A 25515-nucleotide genomic window follows, 5' to 3' on the forward strand; every position below is an offset into this window, starting at 1 on the left:
TGGCACACATTTACCTATGTAACAAACTTGCACTTCCTGCATATGTATCCCAGAAGTTAAAATAAAATAAAATTTAAAACATCTAGCATGTTTTCAGATGAATGATGAAGAAACTTTATGGATCATGACAAGAAAGTTTCAGGACTAAGTACCAACACACACAAATTATACCCCGGACATTGTTTCTGTATTGGTACTTGACTACCTGTCATGGATGGTATATGCTGGCATGCCTGGAATTTAGTCTGAATAAATATTTTATTAGTGTTGAAAAACACAACTGCTCCTTCTTTTCCAATAACTTTTTTTTTTTTTTTTGAGACGGAGTCCTGCTCTGTTGGCCAGGCTGGAGTGCAGTGGTGTGATCTCAACTCACTGCAAGCTCCGCCTCCCGGGTTAACGCCATTCTCTGGCCTCAGCCTTCCGAGTAGCTGGGACTACAGGGGCCTGCCGCCACACCTGGATAATTTTTTGTGTTTTTAGTAGACACGGGGTTTCACCGTGTTAGCCAGGATGGTCTCGATCTCCTGACCTCGTGATCCACCCGCCTCGGCCTCCCAACGAGCTGGCATTACAGGCGTGAGCCACCGCGCCCAGCCGAGGATATTATTTTTAAGGCACGTTTCACAAGCATTAGCAACCTGTTCGGTCTTTAGTAGACTTTCCCGAAAAAAACTATCTTGGGACACATTGATAAGCTTTGTCCCTACCTAGGTGAAAGGTTTGGTGGTTGAGTTTAAGAACTTTACGCTGACAGAAGGCTGGCAAATGTAGTTTGCTATCCTCTAATTGTAACCATCCCAAGGGCTAAAAAGTATATCCTTGAGAGGTGGCCCATTCTATCTTTGCAGGAGAATACTGAGGTCTTATTTTTCTTATAGAGCTCTCCCAGATTAGAGGGGTGTCAAGTGTGTCAGACCTCTTGGATCTTTTTGCTGCTGATTTGGCTGCTTGATCTGATAGTCTGTGTCCGGTGGCCATGTCATCAACCCCCTTCTGGTGTTCTCTTCATGGGTTACTGTCACTCCCCATGGAGAGAAAACTGTAGATAACAGTCTACCTATTTCCTTACGGTATTGAATGAGAGATCCATTAGCCATGAGGAAGTGCTTTTTCTTCTAGATAGCACCATGGGCATGAAGACCCAGGAAAGCATACCTAGAATCAGTATAAATGTTAACTGCCTTTCCTCAAGGGCTTAATTCAAGTATTCTGTGAGAGTGACTAGCTCAGCTAGTTGAGAACTGGTGCTCGGTGAGAGGGGCATGCTCTCAACAATGTCATCCTAGGTGACTACTGCATATACTGCCATGTTCTGCAAAGGAACTTCAGTCTGTAAAGAGAGTCCAGTCTGAGTTTTCTAGGGGAATTTCTCCAAGGTTCTCCCTGACTGCCTAGGCATGCACCACTATCTGTTTACAACCTTGTTCAGGTCCTTCAGTTTCCTCTGGGAGGAAAGTGGCAGGGTTTAGACAACGTCAGGTGTTTAACTGGATGGCAGATCCTTCTAGCAGCAAAGCTTGATATTTGAGGAGGCAATTTGCGTATTAGCCAGAGACTCCCTTTAAAAGATAGCAGTCCTGCTATATTATGTGGCATGTAAACAGTCAAGTTATTCCCCATGGTCAATTTGGGGGCCTCTGGCACAAAGCCACTGCAGCAACTGCTCAGAGGCAGGCTGCCCATCCTTTAGCCACCAGCTCAAGCTCTTTGCTTGGTAACCAACTGGCTGCTGGGCTGGACCTCGGGCCTGAGTTAAAACTTCCAAGGCTAGTCTTTTCCCTTCTGAGACATAAAGTTTGAATGAGTGTCCTGTGGGAAGACATAGGACAGGTGCTTTAAGTAAAGCTTGCTTTAGCTGGTTAAAGTCTTTTTGGGCTTCAGGTTCCCAGGTCAAAGAATGAGTTTAACTGCTTGAGTTTTTTTATACGGTGATATAAAAGGTGATCTGTTTCACCAGACCCAGGTATCCACAATCTGGAAAATCCTGTATTACCCAAAATTTCCCTTAGCTGTTGGAGAGTTTTGGGAAGGGGAAAGAAGGAATGGGCTTAATCCTCTCTTCACCCAGCGTTCTTATTCCCTCTGACTGGAGAAAGCCTAAGTACTTCACTGAGATTTGAAAAAACTGGGCCTTCAATTTTGAAACTTTATACCCTCTGTCAACTAGAAAATTAAGAAGAGGTTAAGTGCCTTCCTGAGAAGGCCCCCTCAGATGAAGCAAAAGGAGAATGTCATCGCATATTTTATTTTAATTTTAACTTAAGGATGAGAGAACTCAGCAAATTTTAACTTAAGGATGAGAGAACTCAGAGATGTCTCATGACAATGCACAATCAAACAAGCGAGGGCTACCTCAGAATCTCTGAGGCAGTACCATCAAGGTTAACTGGGTGGTCTGTTGGGGGGTGGTTCTTGAAGGCAAACAAGTATGAGATTCAGGGTATAATGGTATACAGAAAAGGGCATCTTTCAAGTTTAGAACTGTGAAAAATTTTGTTCCCTCAAGAATTTGAGTTAGCAATATGTAAGGATTAGGAACCACTGGATGAATTGGTTAATGGGACAGAGGTCCTGAACAAGCCTCCATTCCCTACTGGGTTTCTATACCCCTCACACTGGGGTGTTATAAGCGCAGGGCATAAGGAGGCCTTGCGCTTTTAGATGATCAGTGACGGCTTCCAGCAATTTTCTAGCTTCTGGCTTTAGGGTACATTACTTCTGGCTAGGAAAAGAAGTGGGATCCTTAAGGTGAACTTGGACTGGTATAACTGTTGTAGCCTGGCCAGCCTTTCCCTGAATTGCCCTTACATCTGGGTTAATATTGGTTTCTACTAAGGGAAGGTAAAGAGTTTGTTCTGGAGTCATTAGGATGGTGGCTCCCATACGAGCAAAAATATCCCTGCCTAGCCAAGGAGTAGGACTTTCAGGCATAATTTAAAATGCATGGGTAAACAGCAGGTCTAATTGTTGGATAGTATTGAAATTAATACTTTCCTAAAGAGGCTAGGCTGTTCCACCCTGGCACTGATAAGAAGGCCATGCCCTTATACAAAAGAATATGCATTACTTTTTCTTCAGGGTCTGAGGGTCAAAGGAGTCCCAGTGTCTCCGGATGCATGTGAGAGGAGTGCAGGCTGAAGAGGATTTGTTTCTACACATTTAGAAAAGAAAAGGAGAAGGCATTCATTAGTTTCCTCCTTCTTTTTGGAGTGACCCAGGGTGGAGAGAAAAAGGCCAAAAGGGCATCCCCTTTCACCCCTTTCCCCGCATCCTCTGGGTCCTGGTGACCATTACAGGTGCCACCCATGGATGCCTGCATGACCTCACTCATGGATTTGGAGAAGTTAGTCAATAGGAATAGTTATGGTTATCTGTACAACACGCTAGTCACATACTGGTGTATGGTTATCTGTACAACACCCTAGTCACATACTGGTGCTTCCCCGTTTAATTACCTAATTTTGCATGAATGGTGTGGCCCCCAGGTCCCCCAGGTAGAGGGATCATGGAAAAAAAAATGTAATAGTTGTGCTTGGGCCAGGCCCCCTAATGAAGGGAAGATTCTGCTTGTAACATGTTAATTATTCTCATTTTACATTCCAGGTCTCATAGTTCCAGAAATCTTGAGTTTTATCTAAGTCTAGTTTTAATGCTTACTGGGTCTTCTCAGACTGCTTTTCCTTGCTTCTTGTAATGCTTTATAATTTTTGGTTGAAAGCCAAACATGATATATGTGATAATAAGTTCTGAATTAATTAGACCTTTAACAAAGGTTTTGTGTGGTTTTGTTTTTGAGACAGAGTCTTGATCTGTTGCCCAGGCTGGAGTACAGTCATGCAACCTCAGCTCACTGCCACCACCACCTCCCAGGTTCAAGCAATTTTCCTCCCTCAGTCTCCCAAGTAGCTGGGAGAGTTTAACCTTACTTACAGTGTTAAAAGAATTTGGCGTGTGTGATTAGATTAAGGATCTTAAAATGGAGAGGTATCCTGGTAGATCCATAGTCTATTTTGGTAATCCAAAAAATTATTGTTTTGCTCTCAAAAACAGTAATTTTTTTTCTTTTGAGGCAGAGTCTTGCTCTGTCGCCCAGGCTAGAGTGCAATGGCAAAATCTCAGCTCACTGCAACACTCTGATCCAAGATCAAGATGTTGAGATCAAATAATTCTCCTGCCTTAGCCTCCCAAGCTAGGGACTACAGGAACTGTAGTCCTGTAGCTAGGACTACAGGAACATGCCACCACGCCTGACTAAAGTTTGTATTTTTAGTAGAGATGGGATTTCGCCATGTTGGCCATGCTGGTCTCAAATTCTCGGCCTCAAGCAATCTGCCTGCCTCAGCCTCTGAAAGTGCTGAGACCCAAACATGGGCCATGTGTAAGGTTTATGTTAAACTGGGTAAGGATTGAGCTATGTTTAATGTTTGTTGTAGCTCTAGATATCAGGAGCTTCCTCTAGTATTCTGTTTTTCTATGCTCTTTTATATTTGTGTTTCCCCAGTAGCTCCTTCTTAGAGTATACAAGTGCTGCTTCTTCCTTTTCTTTCTTTCTCCATCCTTAGATAAAACACAATAGCTAAAGGAAGATTGAGCATGGTGGCTCAGGCCTGTAATCTCTGTCACTTTGGGAAGCTGAGGAGTTTTGAGACTAGCCTTCCTAGCTGACCCTGTCTCTCAGGAAAAAAAAAAAAGTAAACCCAAAAAACCAAAAACAAAACAAATAAGACCACCACCAGGCATGGTGTCATGCACCTGTAGTCCCAGCTACTCAGGCGGCTGAGGCAGGAGGGTCACTTGAGATCAGGAGGTCAAGGCCGCAGTGAGTTATATGATCACATCACTGTACTCCGGCCTGGGTGACAGAGCAATTCCATGACTCAAAAACCAAAACAGGAAAATGAAAGTTGACTGGATTTTGGTAATTGCCCTCTGCCTAAGTAGAATAAGTTTCTGTTAGTCTTTTCACGTGACTGTAGATCTCTGTGGTGGAAAATGTCCTAGATATTTTTCCATTTTTCTTGACAAAACCAGGAGGTCATTTTTCTGGGCTATTGAGTTTTAAAAGTTGATGGGATTTCTGTGGCCAAAATGCATGAAATTAAAGCCACTTTCCCCCACTCCATTCACTGTAAGACAGCAGTTCCAAGAGATTTCTCCCCTTAAGCTCGTCTAGACATAACCTCCAACGATTCATTAAAATTTTTATTTAATTGTTTCTACAGTTTTATAGTTCCAGTAGCTCCTGCTTCAAGTAAACTGAACTCAGTCATATTTTCCTGCATTTGCCTGTAGATTCAGATTTTAGGGTCACAGTTTGCCCTGCAACCTTCATTTTCTAAATTGAGAAGAGTCATTTATTTTCAGGTTTTGGGGGCCTTTTTCTTGTTGGAAAGATGGAGTGACAACTTCCAAGCTTTTTACCTGCTGGAGGTGAAACAGTAAATTCTTGAAATCCATTTTATATGTCCTTTATAGCACACAGACTAACCTGTCTCACATTATGTGTAATAGTACACAACTCTGTTTTTGCCAGTTACATATTGACTGAGAGCAGAAAGTATTTTTATGTTTTTATCTCTGTGGTAATATTCTCTTTGTAAGTTCTGTTACTGATACATAAATATTTTTGCCTTGCTGTTGTTTGCATGTATGTTATAACTATTATTTTGTATTATTAAAAGTTTAAATTAAAAAATCTTTAACCCAACTTGTTGGTTCAGTTTAGTCAACAGCCCATTCATTTGCATTCTCTTCTGTGTTAGGTTGGACAGATTGTAATACTTGTAGATTAAATGAAAGTTTATTTCTATAAACCTTAATTTAAGTAATGTTCACTTATGTGTTACTTTATGATATAAATAGAAAAAGTAAGCAGAGCTTTGTTTTTTGTAATAATTGCGTTAGAAAAGGGAAAATGTTGCCATTCACAAATTGGTACTCCATTCTTCTTAAAATATTTCAAATCATCTATTTTCACACAATTTAATCTATAATATAAGAGGAAGTGTTTTACAAATGTAACTTTTTAGTAATTTTGATAAAATCTGAATGTAAGTAATAATAAGACATAATTTTATCAGAGCACCTAAAAGTGCTATGTAAACATGGCACCATGAAATTATGTCTATCTTTCATGTATGAAGCTGGAAATCATCATTCTCAGCAAACTCACACAGGAACATGAAACCAAACACTGTATGTTCTCAATCATAAGTGAGAGTTGAACAATGAGAACACATGGAAACATGGAGGGGAACATCACACACTGGGAACTGTCAGCGTGTGGGGGGCTAGGAGAGGGAGAGCATTAGGAGAAATACCTAATGTAGATGACAGGTTGATGGGTGCAGCAAAATGCCATAGTACGTGTATACCTGTCTAACAAACCTGTGTGTTCTGCACCTGTATCCCAGAACTTAAAATATAATTTAAAAAAAGAAAAAGAAATTATATCTGTCTTTATTTCCAAAACCATTCAATCTACATTTTAAATAAAATTAAAAATAAAGTATATTTGGATGAAGAAAAGCATCAATGATTCACTAATTGTCTGTAACAATTTATTGCACCATTCCTTCTTCAGCTTCCCCCTCTATACAATAAGGATAATGAGAAGTATTTCATGACATATGAGAAATTTGCTTATGTTCGTGGTAGAAAAATCAATTCAGATTACTGTCGCAAGCAACAAAAATATTTTTATAAACATTATGGTAGAGGAGAAACCAGTAAGTTTAAAACATTGCTTTTCCATCATAAACCTGAGAAAACAAGATATATAAGCATAAATAATATTTACAATACTATGTGGACATATGTGGCAAATGTCATCTAGACTGAAAACAGTTTTATATTGAAACCTGCATCTTATTTACCTTTGTAAATGTAAGAAATGTATAGTAGAAATTACAGCTCTTTAAAGGAGGAGGATATATCAATCCACTGGGCAATTAGAAAAGTCTGTATAGTTGTTAAGAGTTTAGTCAAACCTAAAAACACCAAAGGGATTCAGGTTATCAAGGAGAATGAGAAGATTAGTTTTAAAATGGTGGCAATGGAGGGGAAGAAGACACTGAGATGTGCAGAAGGAGGGAAAAAGAAAGGGAGGGAAAAAGGGAGGGAGAAAGGGAGAGAAAAAGGGAAGGAGAAAGGGAGGGAGGGAGAAAGGGAGGGAGGGATAAAGGGAGGGAGGGAGGGAGGAAAGGAGGGAAGGAGGGAGGGAGGGAGGAAGGAAGGAAGGAAGGAAGGAAGGAAGGAAGGAAGGAAGGAAGGAAGGAATCTTTCTATGCACATGAAGATATATCATTTCTAAGGTACTTACCCTCTAGGGCCATCAATATCACTGCTTTAAAAACAAATAATAACATCACTACCCACTTATAAAACTCCTATTCAATATAAATCTGAGAACTTTCTGGAACACATTGAGTTGAAAAGCCAAACATAGTGCAAATAAATTGACCACAGGCTTTTGCTTAAAATTGTAGTTCTTCTTCAAATGTCAATGTCACTGATTTTCCTTCTGGTTGTTGTGCTAGTTTTTTCAATTAGCAAACCTGCTACTTATTGTTTTTACTGCTGTTGTTTCTTAGAAGGGAAGAATTTAGGAAGAAATCCTGGATTTTTTTCACATAAGATACACCAAAGCTCATTTCACTAAAATTTCAAAGTGTACATTTAATACATTTATTTATATGTATATTTAAGTTTGATATAAAAACATGAAAATGGTTAATTTTTAATTTTTAATTTTTTGAGACAGTCTCATTTTGTCGCCCAGGCTGGAGTGCAGTGGCATGATCATAACTCACTGCAGCTTCAAACTCTGAGGTTCAAGCAATCCTCCCACCTCAGGCTCCTGAGTAGCTAGGACTACAGGTGTATGTCACCAAGCCAGTTTTTTGGTTTTTGTTTTTTGTTTTTTTGCTTTTGAGATGGAGTCTTGCTCTGTCTCCCAAGCTGGAGTGCAATGGTGCAATTTTGGCTCACTGCAAGCTCCACCTCCCGGATTCATACCATTCTCCTGCCTCAGCCTCCTGTGTAGCTGGGACTACAGGCGCCCGCCGCTATGCCAGGCTAATTTTTTGTACTTTTAGTAGAGACAGGGTTTCACCTTGTTAGCCAGGATGGTCTTGATCTCCTGACCTCGTGATGCGCCCACCTTGGCCTCCAAAGTGCTGGGATTACAGGCGTCAGCTACCATGCCCGGCCCCCAGTTAATTTTTTAAAGTATTTATAGATACATGGTCTTGCTGTGCTGCCCAGACTGATCTTGAACCTTTGGGCCTCAAACATTCCTCTCACCTCGCCCTCTCAAAATGCTGGGATTATAGGCATGAACCATTGTGCCTTTTTTTAAAAAACATTTTATTTTTTATTTTTTAGACAGGATCTCATTCTGTTGTCCAGCCTGAATGCAGTGACTCAATCTCAGCTCTCTATAATTTCTGCCTCCTGGGCCCAAGCAATCCTCCTACCTCAGCTTCCAAAGTAGCTGGGACCACAGGTGTGTGTCTTCATGCTGGCTAATTTTTTGCAGTTTTGGTAGAGATGGGGTTTCACCATGTTGCTCAAGCTGATCTCAAATTCTTGACTTCAAGTGATGTGCCTGCCTTGGCTTCCCAAAGTGCTGGGATTATAAGTGTGAGTCCCTGCACCTGGCCATATGTCTCTTTTATAAGGGCACGAATCCCATTTATGAGTCTGCACCCTCATAACCTCATCACCTCCCAAAGGCCCCCCTTCTACCATCATCACCTTGAAGGTTAGGGCTTAACACATGAATTTTGGGAGGACACAGACATTGAGACCACAACACTAGGGCTGCCATGAGAAAGTGTCACCAACAAAGTATCTGCAGAATCACGGACTTCTGTGGCCCCAATAACATGGGAAAGGAGGGTCTTCTGCTCCCTGTGGGACCTTCTCCTGCCATCCTCACCCTGGTGTGCAGACAGTCCTACAGCCAACCTCTGCTCATTCTCTCCCTTGTCTGTTTCCATGGGATCCTCCTGGGACATTGACCAAAGATGAAGCTTCAGTTGACCACATACTTCCTGTATCTCATTTACATCCCTAGTCAATAGTAAGACCATCACAGCATCTGTCAGGACCAACCAAAGAGGCAGAGGTCAACATGGTGGACAACGTCCCGACCAATGAGAACAGTGTAGTCCCAACTGATGAGAACCGTGTAATTCCACAGGGGATGATTTAAAGCCTTGCCACCCCAAGACAGCATTGGCCACTTCATTGGGTACAGTGGGGTCTACATGACCTACCACACAGAATCCTAAATCCTTGCACTGGACATGAATCCTCCTGCTGGCCACTAGGTACTGGATATTTTGGGTGAGTGTTTGGAGATGGCTGGAATGATGGGGAAATCGAATGAAGATGCCTGTCTATGTCTTGGTATACACAAAAAAATTATTGCTGTATAGAATTTCTAGTTCATTGTTTTTTGAGACAGGGTCTCACTCTGTTGCCCAGTGGAGTGCAGTGGTGCAATCACGGCTCACTGCACCTTGACCTCCTGGGCTCAAGGGATCCTTCCACCTCAGCCTCCAGAGTAGTTGGGAACACAGGCATGTGCTACCACATCCCTGGCTAATTTTTAAATTTTTATTGTAGAGATGAGGTCTAACTGTGTTGCCCAGGCTGGTCTTAAACACCTAGGCTTGAGGAATCATCTCATCTCAGCCTCCTAAAGTGCTGGGATTATAGGAGTGAGACAACCAGCCTCATTTTGTTTTATTTTTTTGTTTGTTTTTTTTTTAATCCTAGGGGAGGAGATGCGGTAATCACTTCTAATTCCAGCCCCCTGGGGTGAGCCAATCCTTATAATCTTGGACTTGGAGATGAGATCTTCTCAGTGCCATAGATAATCCCTGAGCTATTTATAATTATAAGGTTGAGAAGAAACTTGGAGCTCTGAATATCATAAAAATAGAAGCCAAAAATCATAAACAGGTTCTCATTCATGCCTGACCACATGGAGATGCAATTTGTAAGTTTCATCACAGACCCAAGATTTAGGATTCTACCATATCACAGACTGGGAAGACTCCATTGCTACATCTGTGACCAGATATAATGAACACAAAAGTCACTTCCCAGATGGACATGAATGTCCCAATGCTGAATTCCTCCCCTGCAGTGATCTTCTTGTAACCTCACTCAAATAGCTTAAAAAACAGACAGCTGTCATGTCTTCACCCTGGTCCTTCTTATCACCACAACATCTGTATTATCTCTGAAATCTTTCATTTCCCAGCAGTCAGCATCTGACTCTAATACTTTAGCTTTAGCCCTCTTTCCCCAACATCCTCATAATCCTTCCCCATCTCTTTGATCTTAGTCTACCAGCCCCACCTGACCTTCTTCTTTTCTTTAATGCCTCAGGCCAGTACCAGCCCTTAGGCTACAAGCCTGCAAAACACATCGTCTTGAGGCTGCCCCTGGGCTCTGATCAATTACTTACTGATGGATATGATTTGGTTGTGTCCCCTCCCAAATCTCGAATTGTAGCTCCCGTAATTCCCATGTGTTGTGGGAGGGACCTAGTGGGAGGTAATTGAATCATGGGGGCAGGGCTTTCCCATGCTGTTCTCATGATAGTGAATAAGTCTCACAAGATCCGATGGTTTTATAAAGGGGAGTTTTCTTGCACATGGTTTCCTGTCTGCTGCCATGTAAGATGTGCCTTTACTCCTCATTCAGCTTCTGCTATAATCATGAGGCCTCCCCAGCCATGTCAAACTGTGAGTACATTAAACCTCTTTCCTTTATAAATTATCTAACCTTGGGTATGTCTTTATTAGCAGTATGAGAATAGATTAATGGCCTTATCAATGTTGGTGCCTCACCCTGCCAGTCTGTAAGCTGCCTGGGAACTGTGTCTGCACCCATGAAAAGTTCTTGCCTACATGTCAGATTCAGGAGCTTCAAACCTTTGCAAGTCATTTGTACTTCCTCTCTGCCCTGCAATTTTCTTCCCCTGAAGAATTACCCTCTAGCCTTAAAGGAAATTTCAGCCTTCCATGATTATCTTACACAAGAATTTCTATCTTATACCCCTATGCCCTATCTCCCTTGAGGTTTTCTTCTAACTGGTACTTCCCCATAGTTCAATCCCTACAGAATTTCTTGGGTAATTACACACAAAATTACAAATGTGAGTGTGCCATGCTCTCAAATAAAATTCTTTCTATCACATCCCATCATTTAGAACAGGAATTGGCACACTTTTTTTCTTTTTTTTTAATCTGGCCAACTGTCTTTGGCTTAGTGGGGCATCTGGTCTTCATAGCATCTATTAAACTCCACCACTGGGTTGAAAATACACCCACAGAAAATATGTAAATGAATGGGCATGGCTGTGTGCCAATAAAACTTTTTTTTTTTAACAAAAACAGATGATGGGTCAAGTTTGGCCAGTGGACCCTAGTTTTTCAACCTCTGATTTAGAGGATTAAAAAACAAAATTTAAAACATGGTGCAAGGGGCCAGGCATGGTGACTCTTGCCTGTAATCCCAGCACTTTGGGAGGCCAAGGTGGGTGGATCATGAGGTCAGGAGATGGAGACCATCCTGGCCAACATGGTGAAACCCAGTATCTATTAAAAATACAAAATTAGCTGGGCGTGGTGTTGTGTGCCTGTAATCCCAGCTACTTGGAAGTCTGAGGCAGGAGAATAACTTGAATCAGGGAGTTGGAGGTTGCAGTGATCTGAGATCCTGCCACTGCTCTCCAGCCTGGCAACAGAATAAGACTCCATCTCACAAACAAACAACCACACAAACAAACAAACAAACTAAAACATGGTGGAAGAGTGATGCTGTCTCTTACTGTGCATTCTGATGCTCAGTGCTAGTGCCTGAATTCCATCTCTCTCCATCAACATATGCCAAGCAGCTGCTAGTGACTTGTGCATACCATTTCAGCATGAAACATGCTTTGTCAAGAAGAGGCACTGTGATGGGCTGAACTGTGTGTCCTCTTCAAATCCGTATGTTGAAATCCTAACCTGTAGGAATCTTAGAATGTGACTACATTTGGAGATGGGGTCTTTAAAGAGGTGACGAAGGTTAAAAAAAAAGGTCAGTAGAATGGCCCTTGATCCAATAGGACTGGAGTCCTTATAAAAACAGGAGATGAGGAGACAGACACACATACAGGGATGACTGCATGAGGACACAGGGAAAAGACCATGTCTACAAGCCAAGAAGAGAAGCCTCAGGAGGAACCAGCCCTGCCCACATCTGTATCTCAGACTTCCAGCCTCCAGCGTATATATCTGTTATTTAAGCTACCTAGTATGTGGACCTTTGTTACGGTGGCCCAAGCATAATGCAGGCACCTTGTCCGTACTCCAGACATTATGCTGCTTTCTCCTTTCTTTGCTTATTTGGCGATGGAGGCATCCTCAAAATTGTGAAATCCAGTGCTCTTGGGTTGGAAAAGGACAATGTCTCAGAGATTTAAAGCAGTATGTCCCCCATTCCAGCTTAAATGAGGACCAGAAGTTAACTCTGCTTGGAAATCTCAATCCCCTTCACCCCCACCCCTCCTTTCCTCTGCACTTGGAACCTGGCTTACGATAATGGGATGGCTCTGATTTTTCCATTCTGCTTTACTCCAGCAGATGCTACAATGGATGTATTTTTCTTGGTGCAATAATGTTCACTACTTTTTATAATCAATGCTGTTTCTAGCCTGGCCGAGGGGAGTGGAAAATGGAGGCAGTGGTTCCAGGGTTTCAGATGGTTCCCAAGTTCCAGCTATTAAATAAAAATACAGTGTGTTCTCCTTTTCTGAGAGTAGTCCAAACTGACTTTATGTTTTCATCAAGTTTTGTTCATTTATATTTTTTCTCTGCTTCCTTTACAACTTGTAAAGCATGTGCTGAGCTTTGTGACTTTTAATGATATTTTATGAGCCTTTCACAGACTTGGTGTGTCGACATTCTTCATGAGCCAATGTACACATCCTCCAAAGGGTAGAGACACTTGGCTGCACCTGGTTGTCGCCACACCTGAGATGTGTTTGTGTTGGCTGAGATGCGTAGACATTACCAGGAAACAACTCCAAGTCTGTGCCGGTAAAATAGCTCCGTGTGTCTTCAAAGTTCACTTGTGCATAGTTTGAAGTTGAGTAGCTTAAGATGTCTTGTCCATTCTTATTGCCTATGAGAGAGGAGAGAGACATTCAGTGTGTGCACTGGAATATTGTCATGTGATTGCAAAAACCAAATAATGAAGAATAAAATGTACTTAGATGCAAAGAGATGGTTTGATTTGCTTTGAGTTACACCCCTCTTGTTTCTAGTGTTTTTCTTCCTAGAACTTGCTAGTGTTAATGTCTGTAGTTGTGTCTAACTTTACGTAGCTCTTGAATATGAGTGTTCTTATCCTCAAGTTACATGCACCTGAGATAAATAAAATGCAATGGAAGTTCTGTTTGTAATTTTTTCAATTGTTTTTATTTTTATTTTTTTGCAACATAGTCTTGCTCTATCACCCAGGCTGGAGTGCAGTGGTGTGATCTTGGCTCACTGCAACCTCTGCCTCCTGGGTTCAAGCGATTCTCTTGCCTCAGCCTTTTGAGTAGCTGGGATTACAGGTATGTGCCACCACACCCAAATCATTTTTATATTTTTAGTAGAGAAGGATTTTTGCCATGTTGGCCAGGCTGGTCTTGAACTCCTGACCTCAGGTGACCTGCCCGCCTCAGCCTTTCAAAGTGCTGCAATTACAGGCATGAGCCATTGCTCATTCGCCGTTGGATACTGAATATTTGTTAGCTGTGCTCTAAAGAGGAATGGAAACAGATAAAGACTGGCTCACAAATCAGCATCTGAAATGGGTCCTTTTGTTAAATGCTAAACTATAGATCTTATTAATTATTCAGCCATTCTTTGGGTATTATTTTGCAAACTGACTTTGTAAAACTCTCTCTGTATTACCTTAATTCATGTTCTGATAACTTACTGTGTTCCTTACCTTGAATTGTAGCCACATTCCAAGAGTTAACTTTACCCTTTCCACAGTTACAACATTTCTCCACTTCTTATTCTACTGTGCTCAGCACACATTTACTTTGAAGCAAACTCTACCTGCTTAATTTTCTCTTTAAAGTGAAATGTCACTGGTTTATCCACCACGTAATCTTCCAAGGGCTAATGAAAACTACTTCTTTTCTCTTGTAATTTATGTGCACAAGGCATTCTAAACATCAGTCAGTCTGCAACAGTGGTTCCTTCTTTGAACACTCAACATATTTAAGTGTTGTCATCTGAACATGGTCACACATATTATAATGTGATCAAATGGGCAGTAATGTAATGCTATAAAATTTAAATAGGCTTTAAAATCAGCATGGCCAGGTTTGGTAGCTCACACTTGTAATCCCAGCATGTTGGGAGTTTGAGGTGGGAGGACCACACAAGCCAGGAGTTCTGGACCAGCCTGAGCAACATAATGAGACCTCATCTCTACTAAAATCTTTTGCAAAAATAAGCAGGGTGTGGTATTGCACACCTGTTGTCACAGCTCCTTCGGGGTTTGAGTAGGAAGGATCACTTGAGCCCAGAAAGTCACTGCTGCAATGAGCTATGATTGGACTACTACATTCCAACCTGGGCAACAAGCAAGAGCCCATCTCTATAAATAAGTAAATAAAATCCATTACCTGAAACATTCAGATAACAATCATCAAAACAGTAAACACCTTTTAGAAAAATAAATTGTTTTTTAAGTAATTAATTTAATAGTTAATTACTTTTGAGACAGAGTATTGCTCTGTCACCCTGACTGGAGTGAAGTGGTGCAGTCATAGCTCACTACAGTCTTGAACTCCTGGCTCAAGTGATCCTCCCACCTTAGCCTTGTGAATAGCTGGGACTACAGGTGTGAGTCATTATGCCTGGCTGACCCTGTTGTTTTATTTAGAATCCTAAAGTGGTTGTCATGGGCTGCAACATGGGTGCCCCTGTCCCCAGATGTTCATGTCCTAATCTGAGGAACGTGTGGAAGAGGGCAGCAGCAAGGAGTCAAAGACATGTGATGAAGAAAGCAGAGAGACAGAAAGAGAGAGAGAGAGGAGGGACAGAGAGGGATAGAGAAACACACACACATAAAGAGAGAGATATTCAAGAGACAGAGGCACAGAGACAGAGACAAAGAGAGAATGAGAGACACAAGGAGAGATGAATGAAGAGAAACAGAGATAGAGATAGAGTGACAGGGAGAGACAGAGAGACACAGGGAAAGTGAGAGAGACAGAGAGAAAGAGAGAGAGAGACAAAGAAAGAGAGAGGCAGAAAGAGGGAGACAGAGATGCAGAGAGGGAGACGTAGAGAGACAGTGAGATAGAAAGAGGCAGAGACAGAGACAGAAAGACAGAGAGAGGCAGAGACAGAGGAGACAGAATGAGAGACAGAGAGAGGCAGAGACAGAGACAGAAGGAAAAAGAGAGAGGCAGAGTCAGAAAGAGTGACAGAGGCAGAGACAGAGACAGAAGGTGGAGGTGAAGCAACACTCCTGGGTTTGAAGACAAAGGAAGGAGTCATGAGCCAAGGAATGCAGGCAGCCCCTAGAAGTTAGAAAAAAGCAAGAAACAATTTCCCTGGGGCCTCCTGAAGACAGCAGCCTTGGTGACCCATTTCAGATTCCGACCTCCAGGGTGACTAGGGATGTGTGGAGAGAGCGGAGCAAGGACAGGAGACCCAACACCACAGTGAAAAATTGGCTTGCTTGGGAGTGAGCCTGCAGAGGAGTATGCACTGCTTTTCTAGGAGCTGGTGTTAGTGGCTCATAAATCTTCATTAACGCATCTCTAAGATGTCATCTCTAAGCTCTCATCAAGTAGGTTATTCCATGGCATTTGGAGCAGAAACTGGTATTTCATAACTGAAGTCCATTTTCTCTCTGTTTCTCTCACTCTCTCTCTTTTTTTTTTTTTTTTTTTTGAGACAGAGTTTTCCTTTCATTGCCCAGGCTGAAGTGCAGTGGCACAGTCTTGGCTCACTGCAAGTTCTACCTCCTGGGTTCAAGTACTTCTCCTGCCTCAACCTCCCAAGCAGTTGGGACTACAGGTGCCTGCACCAGGCCTGGCTAATTTTTGTATTTTTTGGGAAGACAAGATTTCACCATGTTGCCCATGCTGGTCTTGAACTCCTGGTCTCAAGTGATCCTACTGCCTCAGCCTCCCAAAGTGTTGGGATTACAAACGAGAGCCACTGATCCCAGCCTGAAGTCCGTTCTCAAGTAAATTCAAATTTTTTCCGGGTTGTAATGTTTCAAATTTAACAAGCAATCTGTAGTTACTAGCCTCTCATTCAACTAGTTGGGGCCAAGTAAGTAAATTCAATGGGATTGCAGCAGAAATGTCATGGGACATTTAGGATGACTGCAGAGATGGAGCTAATTCACTTGGCACAGAGGCCATTTCCTTCCTCACTGGTCCCTCATCTGCTTTCTGTGATGTAGAAACAATGGCTGGAGCTTCAGCATTCACATTAGTCATGAGGCAAACTTGAAGATAAAAGTCATGTGTTAGGGTGCTAGAAGAGATAAAACTAATCTAGTTCCTGAGCATCTTGAAACCAGATATTTTGAAACGTTCTTTTTCCAAGCTGTTTGTAGCTTTCAGCTGTGTCATATTTACTTTTGCCTTTTCTGAACCTAAAATTCATCTGTTATTAATTTTCTCAAAAACAACTACCTGGTGCATCTTGCTGAAATATGTGGTTGTCAGTGAATAGTTACTGTATCTTTTCTAAAAGTCTTACACTAAAAGTCTAAAAGTTGTAATTTTTATTTCATAGTCACCATGCTTCTCTAGTTTATTTGCTTTAAATAGTGAACTACCAGTGCAAACTTGTTATTACTGGAAGAAGCCAAATGTTTCTATGCTTTAACCCCAAATAGGATTGTATAATTGTCAGTTTATTGAACTCTTTGGTAGGTGAATGTGAACTTACTCTGTTGATGCACATATCTGTTTGCATACTTGTTCGGAGTAAGGGGTAAATGGAAATACATTCTCCTTCTCTTCCTAGAGCTCTTGGTCATCCTGCCTGAGGGACACAGCATGAGGATGGAAAGTGTGAGAAAATTAGCATTTCCCCAGCACACTTCTTAGTGTTAACTCTCTATCTTTATCAGGTACCCTGTTGAGCATTGTTTCCAAGCTAGGAAGAGTGGAAGCTTCCTGTTCCATTACTACTGTTTGCGTCATGACACCTGCTTTGTGACATCAGTTATTGGGTGACTGATATTCACCTTTGCTGGAGAGTCAGAAAAATTCACAAGCCTCCTAAGATTACAGTAACACCAGCAATAAAGTTAAGCTGTCATTTGGGCAAGAAATGCCCTCATAGGTTCTAAATATTTTGAGTGCCAGGTTACTTATCTGCTAGTTCCTCAGTTTGCTGGGAATTGAAGAAAAAGATTACTTCCCTGTTGGAAGAGTGATGATGATATCCCTGCATTGTGAACTTTGGCCAAATCAGAAAGATGAAATCATCAGATAAATTTTGTAAGTTGTATATCATAGGTGATTTTCCCTATAAATTTATTTTTGGGAGATGGTGGATCCATAGGTGTTTCAGCAGGATGGTGAAATATGAGGTTGGCTTTTTTTTTTTTTTTTTTTTGGTGGTGGGGGGGCGGACAGAGCCTCACTCTTGTAGCCCAGGCTGGAGTGCAGTAGCATGATCTTGCAACCTCTGCCTCCAGAGTTCAAGCAATTCTCCTGCCTCAGCCTCCTGAGTAGCTGGGATTACAGGTGCCCACCATCACACCTGGCTAATTTTTGAATTTTTAGTAGAGACAGGATTTCTCCATGATGGTTACGCCAGTCTCGAACTCCTGACCTCAGATGATCTGCCCACCTTGGTGTCCCAAAGTGCTGGGATCACATGTGAGCCACCACACCTGGCTGAGGCTGGGTTTAAAAAGGCAAATTGAACAGTGAACAGGGTTACAAGCCTCAAGTTGCTTTATAGAAATGAATGAATTAAGATGGGGTATCTGTCAGAGCCCTACAGTGAGCACATTTCACATAGGATGTCCAAGTGCGGCGATGTGAATAAAAGCACTGATTATGAACAAATGTGAAGAAAAGACAGAAAAAGGAATTCAGATAAGGCTGACCGGAGAGGCTGATTCTAACTTCTGGCTGCAGGGAAGAGGCAGGAAAAGAAAGTTGTGGAATCTTGTGAGAAATATAATTTGGAGGACATGGACTGCGAGTGAATGAGAGCTTAGAAAGATGTGGAAGCCACTTTGAGCTTGGAAGAACATGGGGGATATTGTCAGCTTGGAAGGATGATGGGGGTCCCTGTGAGCTTGAAGGATACAGGAGGGCCTGTGAACCTAGTATGGTGCAGGTTGTTTGCAGGATGAGATCAGGGACTTTCTCATCCTGCTACATGATAGCCGTTTTCCTCATTTTCTGTTCATATTAATGCGTTCTCACATTGTTGATGGCTGTTATGATACCTTGATTCTTGTCTTCCTGGTTTAAAAGAATTTAAACACAGACACACAACCAAAAAGATGCAGCATAAATTATTGCAAAACAAAAAAGTATCTGGAAGGTCGGGGCAGGGTAGACAATACACCCTGAGAGAGTAGATTCAGGGCAGGCTACTAGTTACAGTGAGACAGTATTGATTATTGCTGGAGAAACTCCCTGGATGAGTCATAAGAAGGTGGGAAGAGGTGTTGTTAATAAGCATGTTCTGAGTGGTCCTCTGGGAGTATACATGCACTGGCTGTATATGCTTGTTCATGCATTGTAGGTCTCATTAGTATCTTACATCTCAATGCACAGGTGTGCTTTTACTATTAAAACGAGGCAAGGGTCAGTTTGAGAACAGGTAACATCAAAATGCACATGCCCTGTATAAGGGAAAGTCCCTACTAAAGAATTGTTTTGCTTGAATGAGCTCAATAACAATGCAAATGCTGAAGCTTAGTACTGTCATTGTTACCGTGCTTGCTGCACACAGAGAACATGGTCATTTCCTTGATTACCTATCCTGCCTCAGCACTGCTAAGAAGAAATACCAGAGACTGGGTACTTTATAAAGAAAAGAGGTTTAATTCGCTCACAGTTCTGTAGGCTGTACAGGAAGTGTGGTGGCTTCTGCTTCTGGGGAGGCCTCAGGAGCTGACAGTCATAGTGGAAGGTGAAGTGGGAGACAGCATCTTATATGACTAGAGCAGGAAGAAGAGAGAGGAAGACATGATGGAGGTGCTACACAGTTTGGAACTATCCAAAGACTTTGTGATCACTCACTCACTCACTCACTCATTCACTATGATGAGAATCCCACTGAGCAGAGGGTGTTAAACCATTCATGAAGGACCCACCCCTACGATCCAATCACCTCTCTCCAGGCCCCACCTCCAAAACTGGGGAATACAATTTGACATGAGATTGGTGGGAACACAGATCCAAACCTATCTCTGACTCTCCTTGAGTGCCCTTCTGATTTGCCCTAAGAAGCTCATTTTATGTCCCTGACCTGGGTAAAGTGGCATCTGGTTAGTGGTGACTGTCTCATATCAGCCAGGGAAAAAGCAACCCCTTGTTCATCCCAGCTTGGCTTCTCATCTGTGTCTATGCCTGGTTCATGCCTTGGACACATTTACAAAAAAAAAAAGAAAAGAAAAGAAAAGAAAAGAAAAAGAAAGCTCATTTTAAGGGATAACAGCATGGCAGGAAAAGGGGCAAATAAATGGGGAATTGGACCACCTCTGTAGAATAACCAGCGTAGACTTGTGTACAAAATTAGAGTTTGCATAAGGCAATCAATCATGAAGCCACACACACATGTCCCCAACAAGTGAGGATGACACATGAAAAAGTGACTCTTCCAAATCCTTGGGGTTTATGATTCAGAATCCCTCTTCAGAAGTCACTGGTTTTTACTGTGGAGTTGTAAGAGGTCAGTCTGTGCTCTGGAAAATCTTGATGTGAGAGGGACTTGTGTTCAGCTTCCTGTTAACCCCCTTTTGGAGTATGCCTTCTCCTTTAGCAGATAAACATCTGGTAATCCCAGGCTCTCTACTGCGGTACGGGGTTTGTCCTTCTTGGAAGTAAATCAGCCAGGCTTTCAAACCTGACAACCCACTTACTGACAGTTTACTATTTTATTAATTCTTAGTCAAGTATCAATGGCTACTTAATTATGGCAACAGGCAAACAGCACTGGCATTTTTACCAGATCTAATGTCATAATAGTGGAACACCTGTTGAGTGGGAATTTTCATTACATCCACAAGAGCAAGGGGATGCTATTTTATCTACAAGTTGGCTGTGAGGAGAAACTGTCTGATTTGCTCTTTTCAAACAGCATTTGTATCTGCTCTCTCCCTTTTTTTCCCACTCCAAATTATTCTCTCCTGGTTTCTCATTCTCTGTCAAATTCTCTGATATTAACACCCTTTCCTCCCTCCCCTCCCCTCCACTCCCCATCCATCTTCTTTTCGCCTCCCCCTCCTCCCCTCCCTGCCCCCTCCCCTCACTTGTCCTCCGTTCCTGATGTCATCTAAACCTCAGCATACATTTTTGTTTTTTGTTTTTTGTTTTTTGTTTTTTTGAGACGGAGTCTCGCTCTGCCGCCCAGGCTGGAGTGCAGTGGCCGGGTCTCAGCTCACTGCAAACTCCGCCTCCTGGGTTTACGCCATTCTCCTGCCTCAGCCTCCAAGCAGCTGGGACTACAGGCGCCCGCCATGTCGCCCGGCTAGTTTTTTTTGTATTTTTTAGTAGAGACGGGGTTTCACCATGTTAGCCAGGATGGTCTCGATCTCCTGACCTCGTGATCCGCCCGTCTCGGCCTCCCAAAGTGCTGGGATTACAGGCTTGAGCCACCGCGCCCGGCCACATTTTTTGTTAATGATGGAAAGTGTCTCTCACCATCACCAAGGGAGTTTGCTGAGACCTAAGGGTATAAACTAAACTCTTCATCATGTAAAAAACAAAACAAAACAGAATTACCAGTGTCATTGGGGGAAACTATCTGGAAATATGAAAAATATAGAAAACATTAATAAAAAAGGAAATTCATACAGTCTATCTCAAATGCCTCCTGTGCTATAATTTATTTTTATCAAACTATGAAAAGAATCATATGATGTTTAATGGCAGCACCTTGATTGCATATGGATACGCTGAACATGTGTCAATTATTGTTTTTAGATGCTAAATTGACAGAATTTGAAAGCTCCAGATGTGAAAAGTTAAAGAAAAAAGTTGATCCCTTTGAGTTTTGTTGGAATTCTCTCATGTTTATTCATGTTTCTTCCATTAGTAAGAGTACTTATTTGCTCATTTGGGAGAAACTAGTTATGTCAAAGATTTCTTGTTACTGATGCTTAAATAGCTGTAAAACATTCTTTGTCTACCTGGAGAGCTGAGATTTGCTTTTTCCCCCCTTATACATGAGTACTTTGGAACCACTTAAATATCAGCTTTTTCAGGAGTCTTTTGCCTCTTGAGTGGGGTCTACTTCAAGCTGGTGTGGCTGTCCTCCTGCAAAAGACTCTGAAGGCTCCTCAAGCACAGCCCATGGCTCAGGACCTGGGCTGGCAAGAAAGCCAACAATTCACATGCAGTAAAGGCTCATTCTGTCTTCCAGGAAGGGGAAGAGCAGAACGAAAATGGAAGAGAGGATAATCGAGGGGAATTTGGCTGCAGTAAAAGATAATTGAATTTTATCTTGGTCAGGCAGTGTGGTGGAGGAGATGCTGGTGAGGGGTTGGCCCCATTCGGTCCTTCTGACCTCCCAGGACCTGGCTGAGATATTTGTAAGCTCTAAGGGAAGATTCCGAAGATCTCCTTCAGTTTTAACACCACTTCTTATTTTCCAGCAGAGAAACAGCATTACACTGCTGACCACAATGTAACCACACTCCCAGTCTTTCCCAGGGATACTTGGGACATGCATCAACTTAAAAATTCATCATTCCTGGCAACAATAGACACCAGGGATTACTAGAGCAGGGACGGAGGGATGGCAGCAAGGGTTGAAAAAGTACTTATTGGGTGCTATGCTCACTACGTGGGTGACAGGATCATTTGTACCCCAGACCTCAGCATCGCGCAATGTACCCAGGAAAAAATCTTGCCCAAGTATCCCCTGAATCGGAAATAAAAGTTGAAATTATTTTTGAAAAACGCATCCTTCCAAAATGGTGACAACTCATTCCTGGCCATAGTCTGAATAATGTTCCCCAAACAGATCAGCTGTTCCTCTCTGCACCCTGTGAATGGAACCTTATTTGGAAAAACGAATTTTTGCAGATGTGTGTAAGGTATAGATCTTGAGATGGGCACATGATCCCGCCTGTAGGGGAGACAACTAGATGATTAATAAATGAGTTGTGGCTTTGTGCACTGAATGTGGAGATCTGACACATTTGCAAAATTATTTTTGGGGGGCTGACCTCTTTCATCTGGGCCGGCCTTGGCAGAGGCCATGGGGGAGGTGCCGGTTCCACTCAACTAGATATGCCAGATGGAAAAAAAAAAAAAAGTACTTTCAACAAACCCAGAAGTGGTGACTCCTAAATTGCCAGACACGGATCCTAATGTGAGGAAGACACAAGGAGATCTGACACACCCACAGAGAAGAAGGTGCCAGACGGAGCAGAGAGAATTCAGAGAGGCTGGCCTTGAGGATTGGATTGATGACTATGGAGCCACCAGAAGCTGGAGGAGGTAAGGAAGGATCCTCCCCACGGGCTTTCCAAGGGAGCACAACCATGGAGATACCTTGACTTCAGCTCGGTGGTATTGATTCAGGACTTCCAACTTCCAGAACCGTGAGAGTATGTATTAGGTTGGTGCAAAAGTAATGGCACGTTCAATACGCGTGTTGTTGGAAGCCCCTACGTTACTGGCAATTTGTTACAGCAGCCATAAGGAATAATACATTCCCCTAACAAATGAGTGTCAAAGGAAAGGATATTAGAAGAAACCAGGTGTGGGAGTGGTGGCTCAGGCCTGTCAACCCAGCACTTTGTGAAGCCAAGGCAGGAGGATAGCTTGAGCCCAGGAGTTTGAGACCAGCCTGGGCAACATAGTAAGACTCCGTCTCTACAAAAATTAAAGAAATAGGGCCGGGCGCAGGGGCTCACGCCTGTAATCCCAGCACTTTGGGAGGCCGAGGTGGGCGGATCACGAGGTCAGGAGATCGAGACCACGGTGAAACCCCATCTCTACTAAAAATACAAAAAATTAGCTGGCGTGGTGGCGGGTGCCTGTAGTCCCAGCTACTCGGGAGGCTGAGGCAGGAGAATGGCATGAACCCAGGAGGTGGAGCTTGCAGTGAGCCGAGATTCTGCCACTGCACTCCAGCCTGGGTAACAGAGTGAGACTCCGTCTCAAAACAACAACAACAACAACAACAAAAATTAAAGAAATAAAACAGCCGGCTGTGCTGCTGCACACCTGCAGTTCCATCTACACGGAGGCTGAGATGGGAGGATCACTTGAGTCCATGAGGTCGAGGCTACAATAAGCTAGGATTATATCACTGCATTCTAGCCTGGACAACAGAGTGAGACTCTGTCTCAAAAATAAAAAACCAAAACCCAGATGTTCCACTATATTCAAGATACTCAGTATCCTGAACACTCATCCCTCATCCTTTTTCTGTTTATAGAATTGGGCAAGAGCTTTCTTTGTCAGAGCTCACCCTTGCTTTTAAATGCATTTACTCAAGTGAAAAGCAGAGAATGGTGGCCGGGTGTGGTGACTCATGCCCGTAATCGCAGCATTTTGGGAGGCCGATACATGTAAATTGCTTGAGCTTAGGAGTTCGAGATCAGCCTGGGCAATGTAACAAAACCCTGTCTCTACAAAAAATGCAAAACAATTAGCCCGGCATGATGGTTTGCGCCTGTAGTCTCAGCTAGTTCGGAGGCTGAGGTGGGAGGATAGCTTGACCCTTGGAGGTCAAAGCTGCAGTGAGCTGAGATCATGCCACTGCACTCCAGCCTAAGCGACAGAGTAAGACTCTCTCTCTCTCTCTCTCTCTCCACACACACACACACTCACAGACACACACACACACATACACACACACACACAGAGCAGAGAATGAAGAACCGCAGCAGAAGCTGGAGTGCAATCCTTTTCTAACTCACGCTGAGGGTAGAGCGATGCAATTACCCAACACCCGCCCCACTGTCTGATTCCTGAATCATTATCTCTCAGGCAAGCCCTGTCCTTCCAGAAGCCGGCCTTTGCCAGGACTGTGCCTCAGAACGGGAAGGCTCTGACCAATGACAGAATGAGGTGAGTCACCAGCGGACACTGGAAACAAATGCTCATTCTTTATATCTGGGTCACTGCTTCTTGGTTTGTTGAAAATACTTTTATTTTTTTCCATCTGGCATATCTATGTGAGCAGAACCAGCATCTAACCACAGCCTCTGCCAAGGCCGGCACAGAGGAGTGAGGTCAGCTTCAAAAATAATTTTCCAAACCTGTCGGATCTCCAGATTCAGTGCACGAAGCTAGAACTCATTGATTTATAACATAGTTGTTTCCCCCTATAAGCAAACAAAGAGAACAAAATCATTAGCTCGAGGCAAAGGAGAGCCCCAAAGGGTGCCTGTTTCCAGGGAATACAGTGGAGAAGTTTCCTCTCTCAGAGAGGCTGTGGGTTTCCCTCAACTGAATCATTACTCTTGAGAAATTATTTGGAATTGGAGGGTAGTGAGTTCTTTTTAACTCAGGATTCTAGTGATTTGGAGTTTTAAAAGGATTAGATTATTTAGAATTTGGCTTATGACACTTAAATGTACACAGTACCATTGTAATTCAATACAAATGCTAACATCTAAGTATTCCTCTACATGCAAACCTCAACTGTGTGGATGTGAGTATAAGTATAAATTCATATCATATGTAACAGCTATTAGATTTATTAGTTTAGCTATCATTGTCTATCTCGTGTCTATCTCTATCTTTTCCATTTTTATCCATTTTCTATCTACTCATCTATCAAGCTTTCTATGTACCAACTTCCCTACCTATTCTACTCTCATGTCTGTCTATATCCATCTATCTATTATATATCCATTTATCTCATATTATCCATTTATCTGTTATGTTATGTGTCTATCATCTGTCTCATCTATCATCTCTCTATTCATCTCCATCCATCTATCATCGTCTATCATCATCTATGTCTTCTATGTTTCTCATCCATCGGTTAGTTATCTACTTATCCATCTATCATCTATCTACCTACTTCCTATCAAAATCTATTCTCTGTCATCTACCTAACTATAGATCTTTTATCTATCTATCTATCTATCTATCTATCATCTATCTAATCTATCTATCCATCACGTATCTATTTGTCTATCTATCATCTATCCATTCATTTATCCATTGAGCTTATTAGCTAAGAAATTTCAAATATTCTGCTCTTATCATTTTTCATATGAAAACCACATGATAGAGCCATAAGTTGCTTCAGGAAG

At 42.4% G+C, this 25515-nt stretch overlaps 1 protein-coding gene and 1 non-coding gene across 2 annotated transcripts in view; both read left to right on the top strand.

Annotated features, from left to right (window-relative positions):
- The window catches only part of LOC117085449 (protein GVQW1-like), a gene marked incomplete at both ends in the record, with an annotated part of 31932 nt that extends 7613 nt beyond the window's left edge, over positions 1-24319 (top strand). The window contains 2 exons of the mRNA XM_033214373.1: positions 536-582; positions 24258-24319. Coding sequence (XP_033070264.1) covers positions 536-582; positions 24258-24319 — 109 coding nt within the window. The remainder of the gene's footprint in view (positions 1-535; positions 583-24257) is intronic.
- LOC117085458 lies at positions 19532-19666 on the top strand. Its single transcript, XR_004437963.1, has one exon. It is a non-coding gene; the product is annotated as a small nucleolar RNA SNORA48 (small nucleolar RNA).
- Positions 24320-25515: the final 1196 nt, after the last annotated feature.

The sequence above is a fragment of the Trachypithecus francoisi genome, unplaced genomic scaffold (assembly GCF_009764315.1).
Source record: "Trachypithecus francoisi isolate TF-2019V2 unplaced genomic scaffold, Tfra_2.0 Contig00555, whole genome shotgun sequence".
NCBI classification, from domain to species: Eukaryota; Metazoa; Chordata; class Mammalia; order Primates; family Cercopithecidae; genus Trachypithecus; species Trachypithecus francoisi.